Raw genomic sequence first — 16,167 nt, forward strand, 5'->3', positions numbered from 1 at the left:
AAAAAAAAAAACTCAACCCAGATAATTCAAAATTACACTGAAGACACTTTGAGTTTAGGAAATTTCTGTGTGCATGTTTTATCTTTTTTGGGTCTTAAGTCTATCTGGGGGTGGAGAAGCAATGCAAAATTGGTTTTTGTTCTGCCATTTTGTTTTCCTACCTGGCTTCCAGAAACATCCCAAGCTCAATGTACATGTTTTCTCTCCAGTGTTGGGTTTTTTTTTTCCCGTTTAGGGGCCAGGAGTGAAATTTAAAAATCTCTGTTTTAAATATACCTTCGAGCTTCTATCAGTGAAAACTCCTTAAGGTGAGGGGAACCTGGAGGGGAAAGACTCTGGATGCAGGGAGAGCTGGGGTCCAGGATGCTCTTGGTAGATGGTTCCCCAATTCTCCCTGTGCCCTGCCAAACCTGTCCAGCCTTATCTGAGACATTTCTGAAATGTGACATGACAGGCAGGTTCGAAAGCTAAACGTTGGATAATGGTAGGCAAACAAAGGACATCGGTTTTTGCATTATTTCTTTAATTACTTTAACCCTTGTTCGAACAGAAAGCATAAGGCCAGAGTAATTCAGCTTCCCCCTTTGTCATTTGCCTGCCATAAATATGCACCAGTCTGCATTTGAAAAGCTGAAGGAGGCTGCAAGCTTGCTGGACATTTATCATGCTCTGTTCCCTGTTAACAAGCAAATACTTTAGTTGAATGGCCCATTAGCAATCATTGTCAAATGCAGAATGCAAGGTGCTTGAATGTGACCGGCCTGTAAATTAGATGAGGTTGCCCCTGTGCTTTGGAGAATTTCAGCAAATGAATTGGATCTTTTGCTATAGATTTGTGAAGGTTAAGTTTCAACACAGGAACTCATCTGAGCACTTCAGGGCCTGTGAATTCTGCCAATCCGTTCGGCTCCCTATATGCACTTGTTTATTTTTCATTTGTTAAATCACATCAGCAGCTTGACAGTCTGGGGTCTGGAGTCCCCTTTTCAGTCAGAATTGTGAAGATTTCCAGCATACTATGGGATAGGGTAAGAATGATAAAGTCAAGCATGTAATTAACATATTTCTATAAAAAAACCTGGAATAATCAAGCAAACAAACAAAAAACCCCCAAACCCATCCACTTTAAAAGTGTCCAAGCCACTGCCAAACAAACAGCATGAATTCCATTTTGCCGAGCTCATCCCAGGCTCGTTCCCAGTAAAGAAAGACACAACTGTTATTGTAGGCTTCAGTGTTTTTTCCCCTTGTGTCTAGACTGCGCCTAACAAATGCAGAGTGCTTTCTTCTCCCCCCTTCGCAGACAAATGAACAGGCAATAAAGTAGATATTTCTGATTTGAATCGTACCCCTGATTTGCAAGGTAATGCTGACTTTAAGTTGTGGGCGTTAAGGGTTGTCAGTTGGGTAGAAAAGCAAGTATTAACTATTTTAAGAGAAAAAGCGAGAAAAAAACACATCCAAGTAGCTGCACTAGGAGAGGTATATATCGCTACCTTTACAGCTGCAGATCACTTAAAATAAATGATTAAACAATAGCTATATTGTCTGCCGGCTAAACTCAGGGGGCTGACAGCAAACTCATCCCAGTGATTGTAAGTTGGCTGGGGAGGAGGGGAAGGGGGGGGGAAGGCAGATGCTTATCTCATTCATTTCTAGATTTCAGCCAGCCTTTCGGAAATAAACACCACCTAGAGACTGAGCCAGAAACATTTGGTTATCTGCAGCTTGACTGGTAAATAGGAATGGATGCTGGTTTGTTTGTGGTTGTTCGGGTTTTGGTTTTTCAGGTTTTTTTTTTTCCTTTTATATTTTTGCAGGATGGGAAACACAAGAGATGCTGAAGTATCACCTGGCCTAGGCACAGACAATGCAGCATGTTTATCTTTGCTGCTCCCATGGAGTGTGAGATGGAGACCACAAACTAAAACACAGCTGAAATCAAAAGCTCTCTGTTTTCCTTCCAGATAACCCCAATACTACCTCTCCCCTCTGTTCTCTGTGCCTTGCCAGCATGCTCCTGCCCGAAGCCCAAATAGATTAAGGCAACAAATCCCAAGTGCAGCCAATTCTTCAGAAAGGCTGCTGCTAGGGCAGGAGTTAAAAACGAGAATCTTCCCCCCCCCCCTCACAACTGCAGCCATCTCGAGTTTTAATGGGCCCCCATCTCGGCAAAAAGCAGTAAATGAAATCTATCTTTACCATATTATACACCACCAATGAGCAAGAACTGAGCAGCTTTTCTTCACCGCTCCAACCACCCCAAGCCACAAGCAGGCCTTTCATAGTTCCTAATCCCGGCCCCCAAGTTTTGTGCGGTTTTCACATAATACCTTACAGCCCGGAGCAAGGCCCTTCGTTTATAACACTCCTTTCAGAGACGTGTCATTTCTAACATCAAGCTAATCTATATGTTGCCATGGCATCACCCTTTATCTGCCTTTACATCTTATGAACTGCATGGATTTACCACATTATTTTTATCTGAAAGACAGAAAATGGTGGTTTTATTGCCATACAATCAGATTACTGCTGCTAGTTTCTCTATGCCTTTTTACCATACTTCAATCAAAAGGGATCAGTTTCTTTATACTCTGCCCTTGATTTACATTACATCTGTAAAGACCTAGTCTGGGTTGTAATCCCCTTATTAACTATGACCAGGGTTGATTTGCCTAAAAATAAAAGCAAATTGTGTCAGACCTTTTCACTTTGTTTTTGATTCGGAACTACAAAATGGATTACTCAAGAAATCTTCAGAGTTCACACGGCTGGTATAGTACTGAATTTAAAATGAGAATTAAACAAGTTAAACATGGGAGCTGTGTCAACGGTTTACATTTTCCATCATGGGAGAAAGGCTGAACTGCATTTGTCTTTGTGCTCTCTGGCTTTAAGGAGACAATGAAGCCACAGGAGATTTTTCCAAGCTCTTCTAACACTGTCCATTTGCCATCCTCCCTTCCTCTGCTTTTTCATGCAACTCCCCCACAAACTCTTCTCCCTCACTGCTCCCTTCCCCACCCCCCCACAAAAACTTCCCCTCCTTCAAGACAACAGTGTGTTAGTTAAAAGTCTAGGTACTGTGGCACTCAGTATTTTAATCAAAATATTTCAAGCAGTTTAACATTCCTATGTAAGTTTCCACAACGCCTCACAAAGAATGAGCTCATAAGCAAATCCATGTAGACGTATGATAAATGACCAGAAAAACAGGTTTCTTTATGTCAGCAGCCAAGGCAGACAGACATTAGGCACACATGAATAACATTTTAATCACTATTTTTTTTCTCAGAAGAACACTTTCTTCTCATTTGCAACAAGCAATTTCAAGTACTGCAGGTTTGCAGGATGCATGAAGACCAGATCATAAAGGAAAAAAGGTCCCCAAGGAGGGCTGCCTGTGGCTGCTGCACAGGGCTGAAAGGCCTGACTGTGCCAGCGTGTCAGAGCAGCCACCTCTGCTCCTGATTTCCCATGCCAGGAGCCTTGGCCGAATTTGAGAGGATCCAGAGTGTCACACCTCAAGCAATGTGATCTCCTTACAATAAAACACAGAAGAGGGGGAAAAAAAAAAAAAAAAAAAAAAAAAAGAAAGAAACCCCAGGAAGGCATTCTTGTGTGTGGGAAGAGGGAGAACTTAAGTGATTTGAGCATGACTTTTAGTCACAGCCTTTCTAAAGGCAATTACTTCATTAAACCAAGTGAAATAACGTAGCACAGCTTACAGATAACACGCTTTAACATAATTACTATAAATAATATAGCAATTATACTCTAGGTATAAAAGGTTGGGGAAAATAACCAGCTCAAGAAATCGGCCTTCAGTTTACTCTGAAATCATTTTGCTAATTCACCTGTGCTTCAGAGACCTGGCTACAAATGCTAGAACTATCAAATGGACTGACTGGAAGCCACCACTTGCTCCATCTATTAGCACGCCAAGTGTCAACAGCTATGTTTTGGGTACAATTTAGGAGCATGTGTTTAAACAATTTTAACCTTCCACTCCTGTTTCTTCAGTTTGAAGCTGTAATTGCGTAGGTTAGAAAGTGGAGTCCCACAGCACAGGACTCCCAAATAAATTCCTGTCTAGCTGAGAGCCTCCCAAACATGTTGTGTGATATCGTTTTAGCAAGCTCTTTGTGCTCTGGCTGGCTTGCCTGTCCTGTGAAACAAGGGCTGTCCATTACCTACAGTTTATCATCCTGACAAAATGTGAGGAATGTGGATGTGAAAGCACTAACAATTCCACCCCTGGTGCTTTCTCCTTTTTTTCCCCTCTGTATTAAAACCGACAAGATTAACCCAAATGCAAACTGCAGAGCATAGTTCAAGGGGCTATTCAATCGGTAGTGAATGTGCATTTGTTTACCTACAAAAATAAGAATTTCAGATACAATGAGAAGCAGACTAGTCTATACGCTACTGAATAGAACATTTAGCAGGGTCATCAATTGTAGTTTATTTTATCAGTTTCTGACACGTTAGCATTCATTCAGAGGCAGGCTGTGAAATATCCCATATATAACTGGTTATCAGAGGGAGAGAAAAACAGCTATATAATCTAACTTAATCAGTGTCAAAGGCACCACTTATGAGGATAACCTTCCACATGTCACTAAAGAGACCCGCCTTGATCGCTGGCCTATAGCACGCAGGGAAATAGTGACGCTTAGATTTAAGTGATGCTTTTTTGAATGAGATTTCTCTACTGCTTCACTGAAAGGTAGCCCATAACATTACTCGCGGTCCTGCGTGTCAAAGGCAGTGCAGAGCCCTTGTGAGGTGAAACTGAGGTAATCCATTCTACTTGCATACATTGCTTGTCTTGGCAGAAACAATACAGGCAGAAAGTCTCCCGTTAAAAGAAGAGGAGTTAAACCTACAGTAGCTTTATCTCCTGTCAACAGGAGTTAAACCTACTGTAATTTTTCCTGTGTTTTCAAGATCAGGTGATCTAAAAGGTCTTCAGATGATAAGTCCATAAAGTATGCCAAGACCATCTACAACAACGATGTTTAACCTGCCAAGCAATATAGTCTTTACAGTTATAATTATTTTATGGAGGTCACTTCAATCTCAGGATTTGGTCAAGGCAATAAAGCAGATCTCTAAAAAGGTAAGGGGGGAACAGGGAGGGGAGCTCTGTGTTCAAATAGCTACTGCATGCTCTCCATTCCAGCCACCTGCTAGAAATTATAACCTCTAGACTTCAGTGCAAAACCAATTCAGTTTATGTTTACCTTAACCTAAAATTTATTATTTCATACTTTATATTAACCTAACAACTTCTCCCATTTTACTGCCTACCTGTTCAGCAGATTTTTGCCTTGTGACTGTCAATAGAGTTAAATGCACACCTTCCCTGAATAAATTAACCAGCATCAAAGACAGGTATTATTTAAAATCTAGAAAGAAGCTTTATTATTACAGCAGGCCAAGATCTATTCAACAGCTTCACTTCCCAAGCTAACAATCAGCTTGAATCCAGAGTAAGGACAACGTTCTCTAAGGAGAAATTATTCAGGATCCTTCAGGCAAACAAGTGTGAGAAGAATTAGTAAGAAATTCTGCTTGGAGAAGTAGAGCTGCCTCACCAGCAGCAGTGTCAGGAATGCATTTGCAAGCCTCCTCAAACTCCAGGCCTCCAAGAGGCCTATAAATCACTAGCCCCAGCAATTGAAGAGACTAATTTTAATAGTGTACTTCTTCACTGTGGTGATTAAGCCTCAATGAATCACTCAAGAAAATTCAATTACATCAGCAACACAACCTATTTTTAAGCGTGCGTTTAAGCTGAAAAAGTAATTAGATATTATCATTAGATCTACCATTAACAACATTCAAACCTTTTTTGTAATCAAACAGTTTAGAATTAACTAAATGGAAACACAAGTCATGTTTGACAAAAGAAGCATATCCCCAGGCTCCGTGAGATGGGCTGAATTCAGCTGCTCGGATGCCTTCGTTTAACCGATGGCTAATAAAAGCGATCAAGGTAAGTTAAAAAAGAAGCGAGAGCAGGTTGGGGCTGGCAGAGGAGAGCCCCGAGCCGCCGGCTCTTCTGCTTTGGAAGAGTGACCTCTGTAGGCATAAACCCAGCGAGGCCTGGGATGCAAAAGCATTCCCCTTCCTCCTAGGCCGAGCCAAGGCTGTTTTCCACCAGCACAGCAGGCCCACTGCTGCAATGCAACCCCGGCTCTGAGCCTTTGCCTTTCGAGAGCCTAAACAGCCTTATAAAGCCCGCTTTATAACCGGCCAGGCCGCTTCATCCTCCCAAGTGACGCCGTGCCTTTCTCAAGCCAAAGAAAGGCTTCAGCTGTGCAACATCATGCAAGTGCTGAGCCAGTGACTGGAAGTAAATTTTAACAGGCTTCCCACCTGATGCATATACAAAATAAGTATTTGTCAATCAATATTACAAATAAAGACTCTGAACTGAGGAGTCCAGCGCACTCCTGCCAGTTTCTCTTTTTTTTAGTTCTTTTTCTTTAAGAAAGATTAGGAAACTTCTCGGTAAAGAGAAACAGAGCAAGTATTAAAAAATAATGCAAGCAGAAATCTATAGTGATTTTTTCATTTAGTGAAAGCAACAGTAGATGATGACTGTAAGGCAAGGTAGCTTGCTAAACTTGAGATGCTACTCCTAATTCAAACTTTGAAATCGTCACTGAACTCTTAGAGATCCTGCCACCTGAGCAGGATTAATCCCTGATCCAGGAAATAGTCCATTCATACTTGTCTCATCACCACCTAACATTTCCTCTACAAACTCCCCCGGGAAAACAAGACATGTACTTAGCGGAGTTAATGGGAAATGCTAAATTCAATTAAAATTAAATCATATGCAATGTGTTAAACATATATAACTGAAGATGGAGCATGCAGATAAAAAAAATATTTTAACCCATTTCTGCTTTAAAATTCCTTTAACTCATTAGAGTCTACTTCTCTCTATCGTGATTTTTGTTCTCCAAACTAGTGATTCTAATCACAAAAGCTCAGAGGCTCTCACAAGTGAACAAAGCCAACTTCCATTTTGTATGTCAAAAATCCAAAGAGACAAAAGAGAAGTATAAGTAGCTTTACATCACCGCCTCAGAGTTTTCTTTAGAGGAACAGCCCACTTTTTGAAAAGTAAGTTCCTCTTTCTAACATCAATAATTTTGTAAGTTTAAGTAAAAAGTAAAGAGGTTCCTTTTTTTTTTTTTTTAAGAGAACGCATCCCTTTTAAGAGTGAGCTTTAAAAGTGAGGTCCTGGGAACGCACGTACATTTTCGCTTGGGTTTGTTAATGAAGAATGACACTATATGGTTGTGTGATGGGTAATGCTTAGTTCATTACTCACTGACATGTGCCTTGATACCATCAACTCCACAACCAAATTTAGCCCTGTTATAAGCAGATGTAACTTCGCTGGAGTCAATGGGATGAGTTTGCATCTGCAGACGGAGAAGTTGGAGAGTATCACCCTTTCCTGGCAACTCAGCGCAGCCCGGTTCCTCCGCTGCTCCAGCCCGGGCGAGCCCGGACTTTGCCCGCAGATTTTATCCTGCCACCGCCGCACCACTCCCCAGCCCGCTACCGTCCGCCGCCCCGGTCCTCCCTCCTCCCTCCCGAGACCCTCCCGCCGGGGACAAGGGGCGACGGGGCAGCTCCGCCGTCACACGAAACACCCGGGAAGAGCCGGATCCCGCTGCCGGCCACGGCCGGAGCCCCCGCCGCCTCTCAGCGCTAGTGCACTCCGCCCCGTCCCCGTGTCTCCCGCCGGCCGCGGCCGACCTGCGACACCGTCCCGTCCCTCCCCCGCGCACGGAGGACAGCGCCGATCCCCGGAGAGACAGCGGGCGGGAGCGGGATGGAAACTTACTTGGGGTTAGAGGAATTCCAATATATGGGGTCTAAAACGATGGACCGCGCCAGTGCAGTTCTGCATAAAACCATCACGGCTCCCCAGCAGTACTTCCAGGCGGAGGCATCTCGCCTCCGCGCTGCCATGGTCGCAGGCGGCACCGAGTCCCTCCCCGGAGCCTCGCCAACTCCGCCGTGCGCCTTCCCACGCACCTGAGCGGCAACAGCAGGGTGGGTGCCCGGTATCCCAACAGCCGGGATGATTGATAGGAAAAAAAAAAAATATATATAAAAAAATTTTAAAAATCAGTAAGAGTCGACGATGCACTTGGCGAGAGCTGCAAGCAGATCTACTGAGTCATGTATGCCACTCGCATGTAGGAATATCTCCTGTGAGGTCAGATCCAAGCTACCTCCGAAGTAACAGCAATAGCAAAAAAAAAGCAAACACCTTAGTCCTTCCTCTTAGTGGGGGTCTCCCGGCTGCCTTGGAAGATGCCACTCAAACTGCCAACTCCCATTTGGATCCAGAGCGCCATACGCGTTCACAGTGTCTAAGGCCCGCGTGAAAAGGAGTAAAACAAAAAATAAATTAAAAAGAGGTAAAATAAAGGGTGGCGGGAGAAATAAAAGGGTCGGTGGGAAAAGGACACAGCTTCAGTGGGCGGCTCCTCCTGTATGTCTCTCACTGCTCCCCGCAGTTTGCAATCCGCACGGGCACCAGGTCGGGCTGTTTCGGGCAGCTCGGAAGCAACCGCGAGTCAATAAATCCACTCCGAGTCAGCTCCCCCAGTCCCGGGGAGGCGCATCCGCAGGGCTCCGGCTTCCCCGAGGGGCACTGCTGTCCTTGTCGCCGGCAAAGACCACGGAGCGGAGCAAGGAAAGAAACAGGGACGGACAATAATGATTACAAAAATAAAAAATAAAATAAACCAAAAGGGGGGGGCGGGGGGGTCGCAGTGTCAAATCGTCCCTCTCTCGTTGCGCGACCTGCAGTGCGCGCCGCGGCAGCTGAGAAGGAGGAACGACGGGTGCGGGACTTGCGCCGACGCGCAACCCACCGCGGAGGAGAAGGAATGGAGCGAGGGAAGAGAAGCGGCGCCAGCCACTGTGGTTCCCAGAGCGGCGCTTCCAACCTCCGATGCCGCCGCTGCGAGTCCCCGGCGCAGGAGCGCGGCCGGCGGCAGCGCGCTGCCGTAGCCATATAAGCGCGGCCCCGCTGCCCCGCCGCCGCCGCTCATAGGGCCGCCGGCGGGCCGCCGCGCTGGTTGGGCGCCGCGCCTGTCACTTACCGCCGAGCGGCGGGCGGGGCCGCGCCGAGCCCGGCCGAGCGGGCCGGCAGGTAACACCCCCCGGCCCGGCCCGGCCCGGCCCCGCCGCGCCGCGGGCGGCGGCTGCCCGGCGTGCGGGGTGAGTCCGCTCGCTCTGACTCACACCGGGGCTGTGCGGGAGGCGCGGCGGGCCCAGATGGAGCGGAATCAAGGGGAAAAAATTAAATTAAATAAGCACTAAACCCCAGTCTTTGCTAAAACTGTTTCCCGAGTACGCTGCCGTTCAAAAAACGGGAGCAGCGGCCGGACCGGGAGGCACGGGGCTCCCCCTCGCCCTTCCCGCCGCTGCGAGCGCAGCCCCCCCGGGGGAGCGCGGTGCAGGCGCTGCGCGGCAGAGGCCACCTCCGCGGCGCGGCGCGGGAAAGGGCCGGGCCGTGTTCTCACTGGCGCGGAGCTCCGTGCACAACTTTCTGCAGGTTCCTTACTGGGAAGGAGGCCCAGGGTACTTCCGCGCTAGCTTCCCACCAGCCCTTCCCACGGCTTCTGTGAGTTTTCTAAGTTTGTCTGGTTGCACGACAATTAGCCACGGGCCGTTACTGAATAAAGAAGAGTCGGACATGCGGAGCCCTTCAGAGGGATGCAGAACGGCGGGCAATGCGGGGCTCCGGGGCCGGCTGCGGATGCCCTCGCCTTTATCTGGCGATTGCTCAGAGACTCTTTCTTCCCCTCTAGATTTTCGTGGGGAGGGGGTTCGGACACATTTCGTTTCCAGACGCCGCGTATCACAACGGCATGGCACCTTGCCCTTTTATTTCATACTATCATTAATTTCTGACCAGAGGGAGCTACCTGCGGGCAGCACGGGAAATGCTTTCCCCGCGGCCTCGCAGGTCCCCCGGGAGGTGCGGAGGGCGCCGGGGGGTCGCGGGTGCTCCCGACGCCGCGCTCGGAGCCCGACACGCCGCGGCTCCCGCGGCACTTCCACGGGGCCACAGCTCCCACTAGCGGCCAGCGGCTGCCCTCCGCAGGGGGAGCGGTCCCCCGCGGCTGTCCCCTCCGCCGCTCCCCCGCGTCCTGCCCGCTCCGGCGCCCACACGGTTCCACCGCAAAAGTCACCGGCAAAAGCCAAATGGGGCGGCGGTACCGCTGCCCCGGGAGGTGGTACCGGGCTGGGGAGGCGGCACACGCGAGGGGTCTGCGACAAGAGCTGTACAGAGGCTAAACAGGGGTGGTGTATATGGCATAGTCGCTCCTGTGAAATTAAGGGGGTTACCGAATTTCTTCCAGTAGGGATTTCTTGCCAAAATAGTATCTGCAGAAAGGATTAAAAGTTAAATCCCAGTAAATTACCGCTCTCTTTTCTGCCATTTCCCTACCTATTAGTCGAGGCATGCAAAGAACATCCTACTAAAAACCCTAATAAAGAGCCAATTTCGCATAATTTTGTTCCTGAAGAAATATGTGTATTCACTTAAAAATCGGCTTTGTGATGGTACTCGTCCGACTTTTAGACGAAAGCCAAGAAGCTCTTTTAAGGAAAACAACTGGCACTGTAATTTATTTCCCGGATAAATTTTGGAACTCGGTGGTCTTTTTCGACCCCTTTTGAACTAAATGGGTGTTTCAGCCTGGCAGAGCCTGCTTCTCCCGCTCGCAAGAGAGAGGAAAGAAATTGGAAGCGCGCTCGAAGCCCCATAGATGTTGAGTTAATTGTGTTCGGTAGTTCTCTAATGAAATCTACCACTCAAGAAAACAAGGAAATCAGTTTGCTTTTCACACAAAACATCGAATACGTTTTAAGTAAACTGCTTAATTAAATTTAATTTGCAGTGAGGAAGGAATTGCAGATCCGGCGACGCAATTTGGTGGAAAAGGATCTGATTCCCGGGACGGAAACTTAGCACTCAAGTGGGAGCTTAGGTATCTATGCACACCGAGGGGCATCAAAGGAGAACTTCACCAGTGAGGGGAGGAAAGTACTTAATTATTAAACTTTTAAACAAATGTGTGGTGTGTAGCCGGTCGTGAGGCAATGTAAACACGGAGCCTGATAAATGCTTCCAGCAACAGAGACGTGTAAAATAGGTCTACCTCAATTTTGTGATGCTGCTGCTTCTGTTTGTTTAGAAGCAAAAGGTTACGAGCGGTGTTTTGTAGAAGTGGTGAGTAAACTGTGACCTCTAACTCTTCGTATCCTTGCTTTAAGTAAACCAGAGGAAATGAAGAGCCCTGGTATTGTCTGAAAATATCCTCTCGTAGCTAAATATATCACACAGCTCCTATTGTCCAGTGCCTAATCATTTTTACGCAAATACAGATGTTTTACTCTACTGTCCAGCATCCTACCGATGCACACTCTAAGAGTATAAAAATCCAAGTTAATAAAATAATTTTTCAGTAAAAACCAAGACAAAACTGCGTGCTTCCTTCCGAGATAACTTAATCAACAAAGATTAAGATATCCAAAGAAACGCGGGCTTTGTGGCTGTTCTGCTCAGGTCACCCTTTTTGGCCGAGGAACCGGTCCCTGCGGTTGGGTCGGGCCGCAGGGCCCTTCGAGAGCCGCAGAGTTACGGACGGTTCCGAGCAGGGCCGGGCCGGGCCGGGTCAGGAGGCGGGGGCCAGGGCCGGCCGGGGGCAGGCGGAGCGCGGAGGGGCTGCGGCGGCGCGGAGCTTGCGCTGCGACCGCAAGCCTTCCCCGGTCCCGACCCCTGCGGCCGCTGCATCGGCCTTCAAGCTTTCCGCCTCCGAGAAGCGCCTCGGACACGGGAGAAACGTGAGAGTAAAGGCTGGGGACTGGAGTTTCAAAGCAAAAAAGCCGACGAGTGCTAGGAAGTTAGAAATCGGCTTCGGTCGCCGCTCCTCTGGGGGCTATTTCAGGAGGAGGTCCCGGCAGACATTTCGGGTTTCGCAAGGAGCGCGGTTTCCTGACAGACGAACGCGCAGGGAACAGGCTTCTGGGGGAAATCCTGCCGCGGCCTGGGGAGCGGCGCCGCCGTCCCACGGCGCCCGGGCGGCCCGACTCGGCGGACGGGGATGGACGCACAAATGGAAGGATGGGCGGATGAGTGCTGCCAGCGAGCAGGTGAGCCCTGCCTATCACTTGCCTTCACTGAAAAACTGGGACTTTGCTCTTTGTGCCTTTGTGCTTAAACCTTTATTCCTGTACCTCACAACTAGCTTAAAAAAAACCAAAAAACAAAACAACAAAACTGTTCATCACTTAATAACCTCTTTCACCTTCTTTCCAACAGTGATGTCAGCAATAATTATGTAGATACAGGCTCTAGTACTACAAAATCTATAATGAAGGGCAGATAATCTGAATGGGAACAGGATTGGGCCCACAATCCCTGATTCTCTTTTAAACATCAGCCTAAACCTGAAATTTTTGAAGTGGAAAAGCTCACCATAATTCATTGTTATATGAAAATGTACCAGTTTTGAAAGTCAAAAAGATATAACTCAATGGATACACTTACTTCTAAATTCAATAAAGAGAAACGATCATGACTGATGCTTATTCACTTAAATGGATTGTTTATCGTTTGTACAAAAGGCCAAGTGTGCCAGATACCTGCAACAGCTCTTAATACACAATTCACACTGCAACAGTGCATTTTCTGCACTTATGGTAGAGTAAGTACACATCTAGATGGTAATTTGCCTTCACCAGTCTGGTTTAGAACTGTAGTTTTGGTCAACGTAGCTTCTTAGAAAATGAGTTTGGCTTCTCCTATTTACATCCATGGAATTCAAGCAGCCTTGTAATAAATATCAGAGAAGACATTCATACATCCAAACCATGCCTTTTAATTGTGTTTGACTTGACTTATGCTGATTCTCTGTACCACTCCTTGAAAACAAAAATATTTACATTATTCTATGGTCTGTGATATGAGAGGTAGGAAAATTGAACTGGTATCAAGCTTCTGCTACACAACAGGCCTTTTATTGTCAAAGGGGATCTATGTCCTTTGGAGCAGAGCTGATGCTGAGCTAGCATAACCCTTGATTCTAAGTGTCAGGCCATGGAAGATGATTGTACACATGAGGTTTAGGACAGAAATGTCAACAGAAACTCAGCACCCTTCTGCAGGCTAACAAAATGGTGGGATGGAAAGAGTGGAATAACCCTGAAATGCACTCGTGACAATACCAGCATGAGAATGGAACAAAGGTACATGAAAGTCATGGTTCAGCTCCTGCTAGACTGGCCCGTCAGCCCGAAACCATACCGACCTGGGCACTTCAACCATATCCTCCTGCCTTGAAATGAGCCTTAGGCACGCAGATAGCTCCACAGCTCTCTTCTGAAATAAATTCCCTCTGTAACACAACTTGGAAGGTGCTTATTGACTTCAATTTCAACTGCATGTGCACCGAGTTGAGACAGAGCTACGACCCCACATGCTCTGTAAATGTTTAATAAAATACTGCATGCAGTTAAAAGTGAGTAATAACCAACATCTCCATATTTGGTGTACATGCAAAAACTGGCAGAAGCTCAATCCTGAGAGCATGTTAATAGCATCGCAAAGAGGGGGATATCAGCTTCAGGTCAGGAAGGACAATAGATAGGGTGAGGTGTACGAGGTGGCACATAGCTCAAGAGAAAAGGAGACATCAAAGGTAAATCCTTTTTCAAGACAAGATAGAAATGGATGAACTGTTGATACTTTAGTGAGATGATACATATGAATGCAGTTGCTTGGCAGTTTAGACATCTTGCTAATGTAATTGTCTCTGCTTTGCTAAGCTGCACAGATGCTGTCCCTCCAATACATTTCTCAGGGGTCAGCTTTCCACTTGGGCTTGGAAAAATGATGATAAATGAACATGCAAAGTTCAAAGGGCAGTTTAGCAAATCACCAAAGTAAGAGCACATGTTTAACGTGCTGTTCTAAGGCCTTCCACACTCCTACCTTTGCCAGAGAGATGCACTGTTTCATATTAAAATAATTATCCAGGACATTTATGAACAAATTTGGGAAAACTAAGATCTCGTCTGTTACCATATAAGGGAAATGAATACTGCTCAAGGTAGGTGGCAGCAAAAAATGCCTACCTGCCTCCCTGGGGTGGTCAACACACAAAATCCCAGAACAACCTAAAACTTGTCTAACCAAAATTTGAAGTTCAAACTTCAAACTGTAATAAAATAAAAATTAAACACTGAACACAATCACCAACAGCATTTTTTGTTATGCAGACACATGCAGGGAGCTCACGGTTTAAACGCTACATGTCAGTCTATGTTCCTACATACTTTGTGTTAAAAGGTTGTGAAGTCCTATGGGAATACAAGAAGATCCCGAGTTCTTTCCATCAAATGTCAACTTGCCCCCTTTCCAAACTATATGCATCTATATTTTTCTAGAAATCAACAGTATCTCTGAAGTCCTACAATAATTTTAAAAAGAAAACCCTACAGCAATGCAAACATAACACTCACCCACACCAGGTCTACAAAGATCTAAGACACAGAGAATGCCTTAGGAAAGAAAAGAGACAGCAGATTCCAACTGAACTTCTACCCCAACAACCCCAACAGAGGAAATCAAACCAAACCAAAGCAAAGACCTAACTGCTTTTCATTTTTTTTTTTTTGGAGGGCAGGGGAAAGAAAAACAGATAGTGAAATGTGGAATGGCAGGAAGAGTAACCTCATTAGGAATGGGCATTTTGTCCAAAAGAGGATCCTAGAGGTGGGACTGAAAATAACCTGGTAACATCTAAGCCTACACAATGTTAAATGCAGAGAACAAATGTTGCCATTTAGCAGCAGAATATGTGATGCAGAACAAAATGCTTCATACCACAGCTGCATGTATGATCACTTAACTTCTTGCTTTTAGAAGAGGAAACAAAACTGCATAGGTCCGTTTTGAGTATTGATTTTTAATAGCTTGTTTCTCATAAGGGAACAGGGGATGTTTTCTGCTTTAGAAATACAGGTATCAGTTGATCTTTAAATACAGCCTGCTCCTGCCAACAGGGCATGTACATAATTTATTTGGGTTCAGCTTTTGTTTTTATGCATTAAGCAACTTTCAACCTTCTTCTGTCATACAACATATAGACAAATTTAAGTACAGTAATAGTGTAGGTATTTTACCATCTTCACATTTTCTTGACATACTGGACAAAGTGATACACATCAGTCTGCCCCCAGGCCCCAGTCTCAGACAAAGGTGGTTGAATATTACTTTCAGTGGCACATTCAACTTGCTCCCACATTTAATTTGCTAAGTCTACAGAAACAGACCTTTTGGGAATATCAGGAATTATTTCCAACATTGTCCAGTGACATTCAAATGCTCAGGCAACTACTGGTAACTGTCATTTTATGGTTACAACAGATGTTGCACGCTGACAGGAAAAAGAAACTTTTAGAACTGGACAAGCTATAGTAATCTAGATTTTGGTAGAGGAATTACATACAAAAATGGGCAGTTAATATATATAGTTTTCAATCTGTAGTTTCATTTTTCAAAATAAAACCTGTATATATAAATGGATAATATTCAAGATCTGTATAACAGTTGCTCTCTGGCTAAAACAAAATATTTAGACAGAAATCTCACTTTCTGTTTTTCCGTTCAAATATACTAGCCAGTCCAGTCCTTGGGGAGAAAAAACTTCCATTTTTAAATCCTTTAGGATCCATCAGATTCATTATATATGCTAATGACTTTAACTTATATAATATATTATATTATGAGGTGAGCTGAAGGGGTTTAGATATCAGAAGTATCGGTCTGGATGCAGTAAGCCAAACAGCCGTTTAAACATGATACTACAGCGGAAATAAGTCTCTGTCAGAATAAAAACCAACATTCATAAAAACAGCAGCAGCCATCAATAACATTCACAACTGCAGGGATTTTTTTACTGTGTGTGATTTTGCATTATAAGTAGAAGCCACAATAGTTTAAAGCAAAATTTAAAAAAATATTACTATAGTCTTGAATTTAATAATGTGAATTGTCACTCTTATAGCTGTTTATAGAAGTGTACTAAAAAAATTTACTTAAACATA

General features: G+C 45.4%; 1 protein-coding gene across 1 annotated transcript in view; it reads right to left on the minus strand.

Moving 5' to 3' along the window:
- The window catches only part of EFNB2 (ephrin B2), a 43,736-nt gene extending 34,688 nt beyond the window's left edge, over window positions 1–9,048 (minus strand). Inside the window, exon 1 of the mRNA XM_030234781.2 lies at window positions 7,874–9,048. Within this exon, the coding sequence (XP_030090641.1) occupies window positions 7,874–8,001 (128 nt within the window). The 5' untranslated portion in view covers window positions 8,002–9,048. The remainder of the gene's footprint in view (window positions 1–7,873) is intronic.
- Between the last annotated feature and the right edge of the window lie 7,119 nt (window positions 9,049–16,167).

This window comes from Serinus canaria, chromosome 1 (genome assembly GCF_022539315.1).
Source record: "Serinus canaria isolate serCan28SL12 chromosome 1, serCan2020, whole genome shotgun sequence".
NCBI classification, from domain to species: domain Eukaryota; kingdom Metazoa; phylum Chordata; class Aves; order Passeriformes; family Fringillidae; genus Serinus; species Serinus canaria.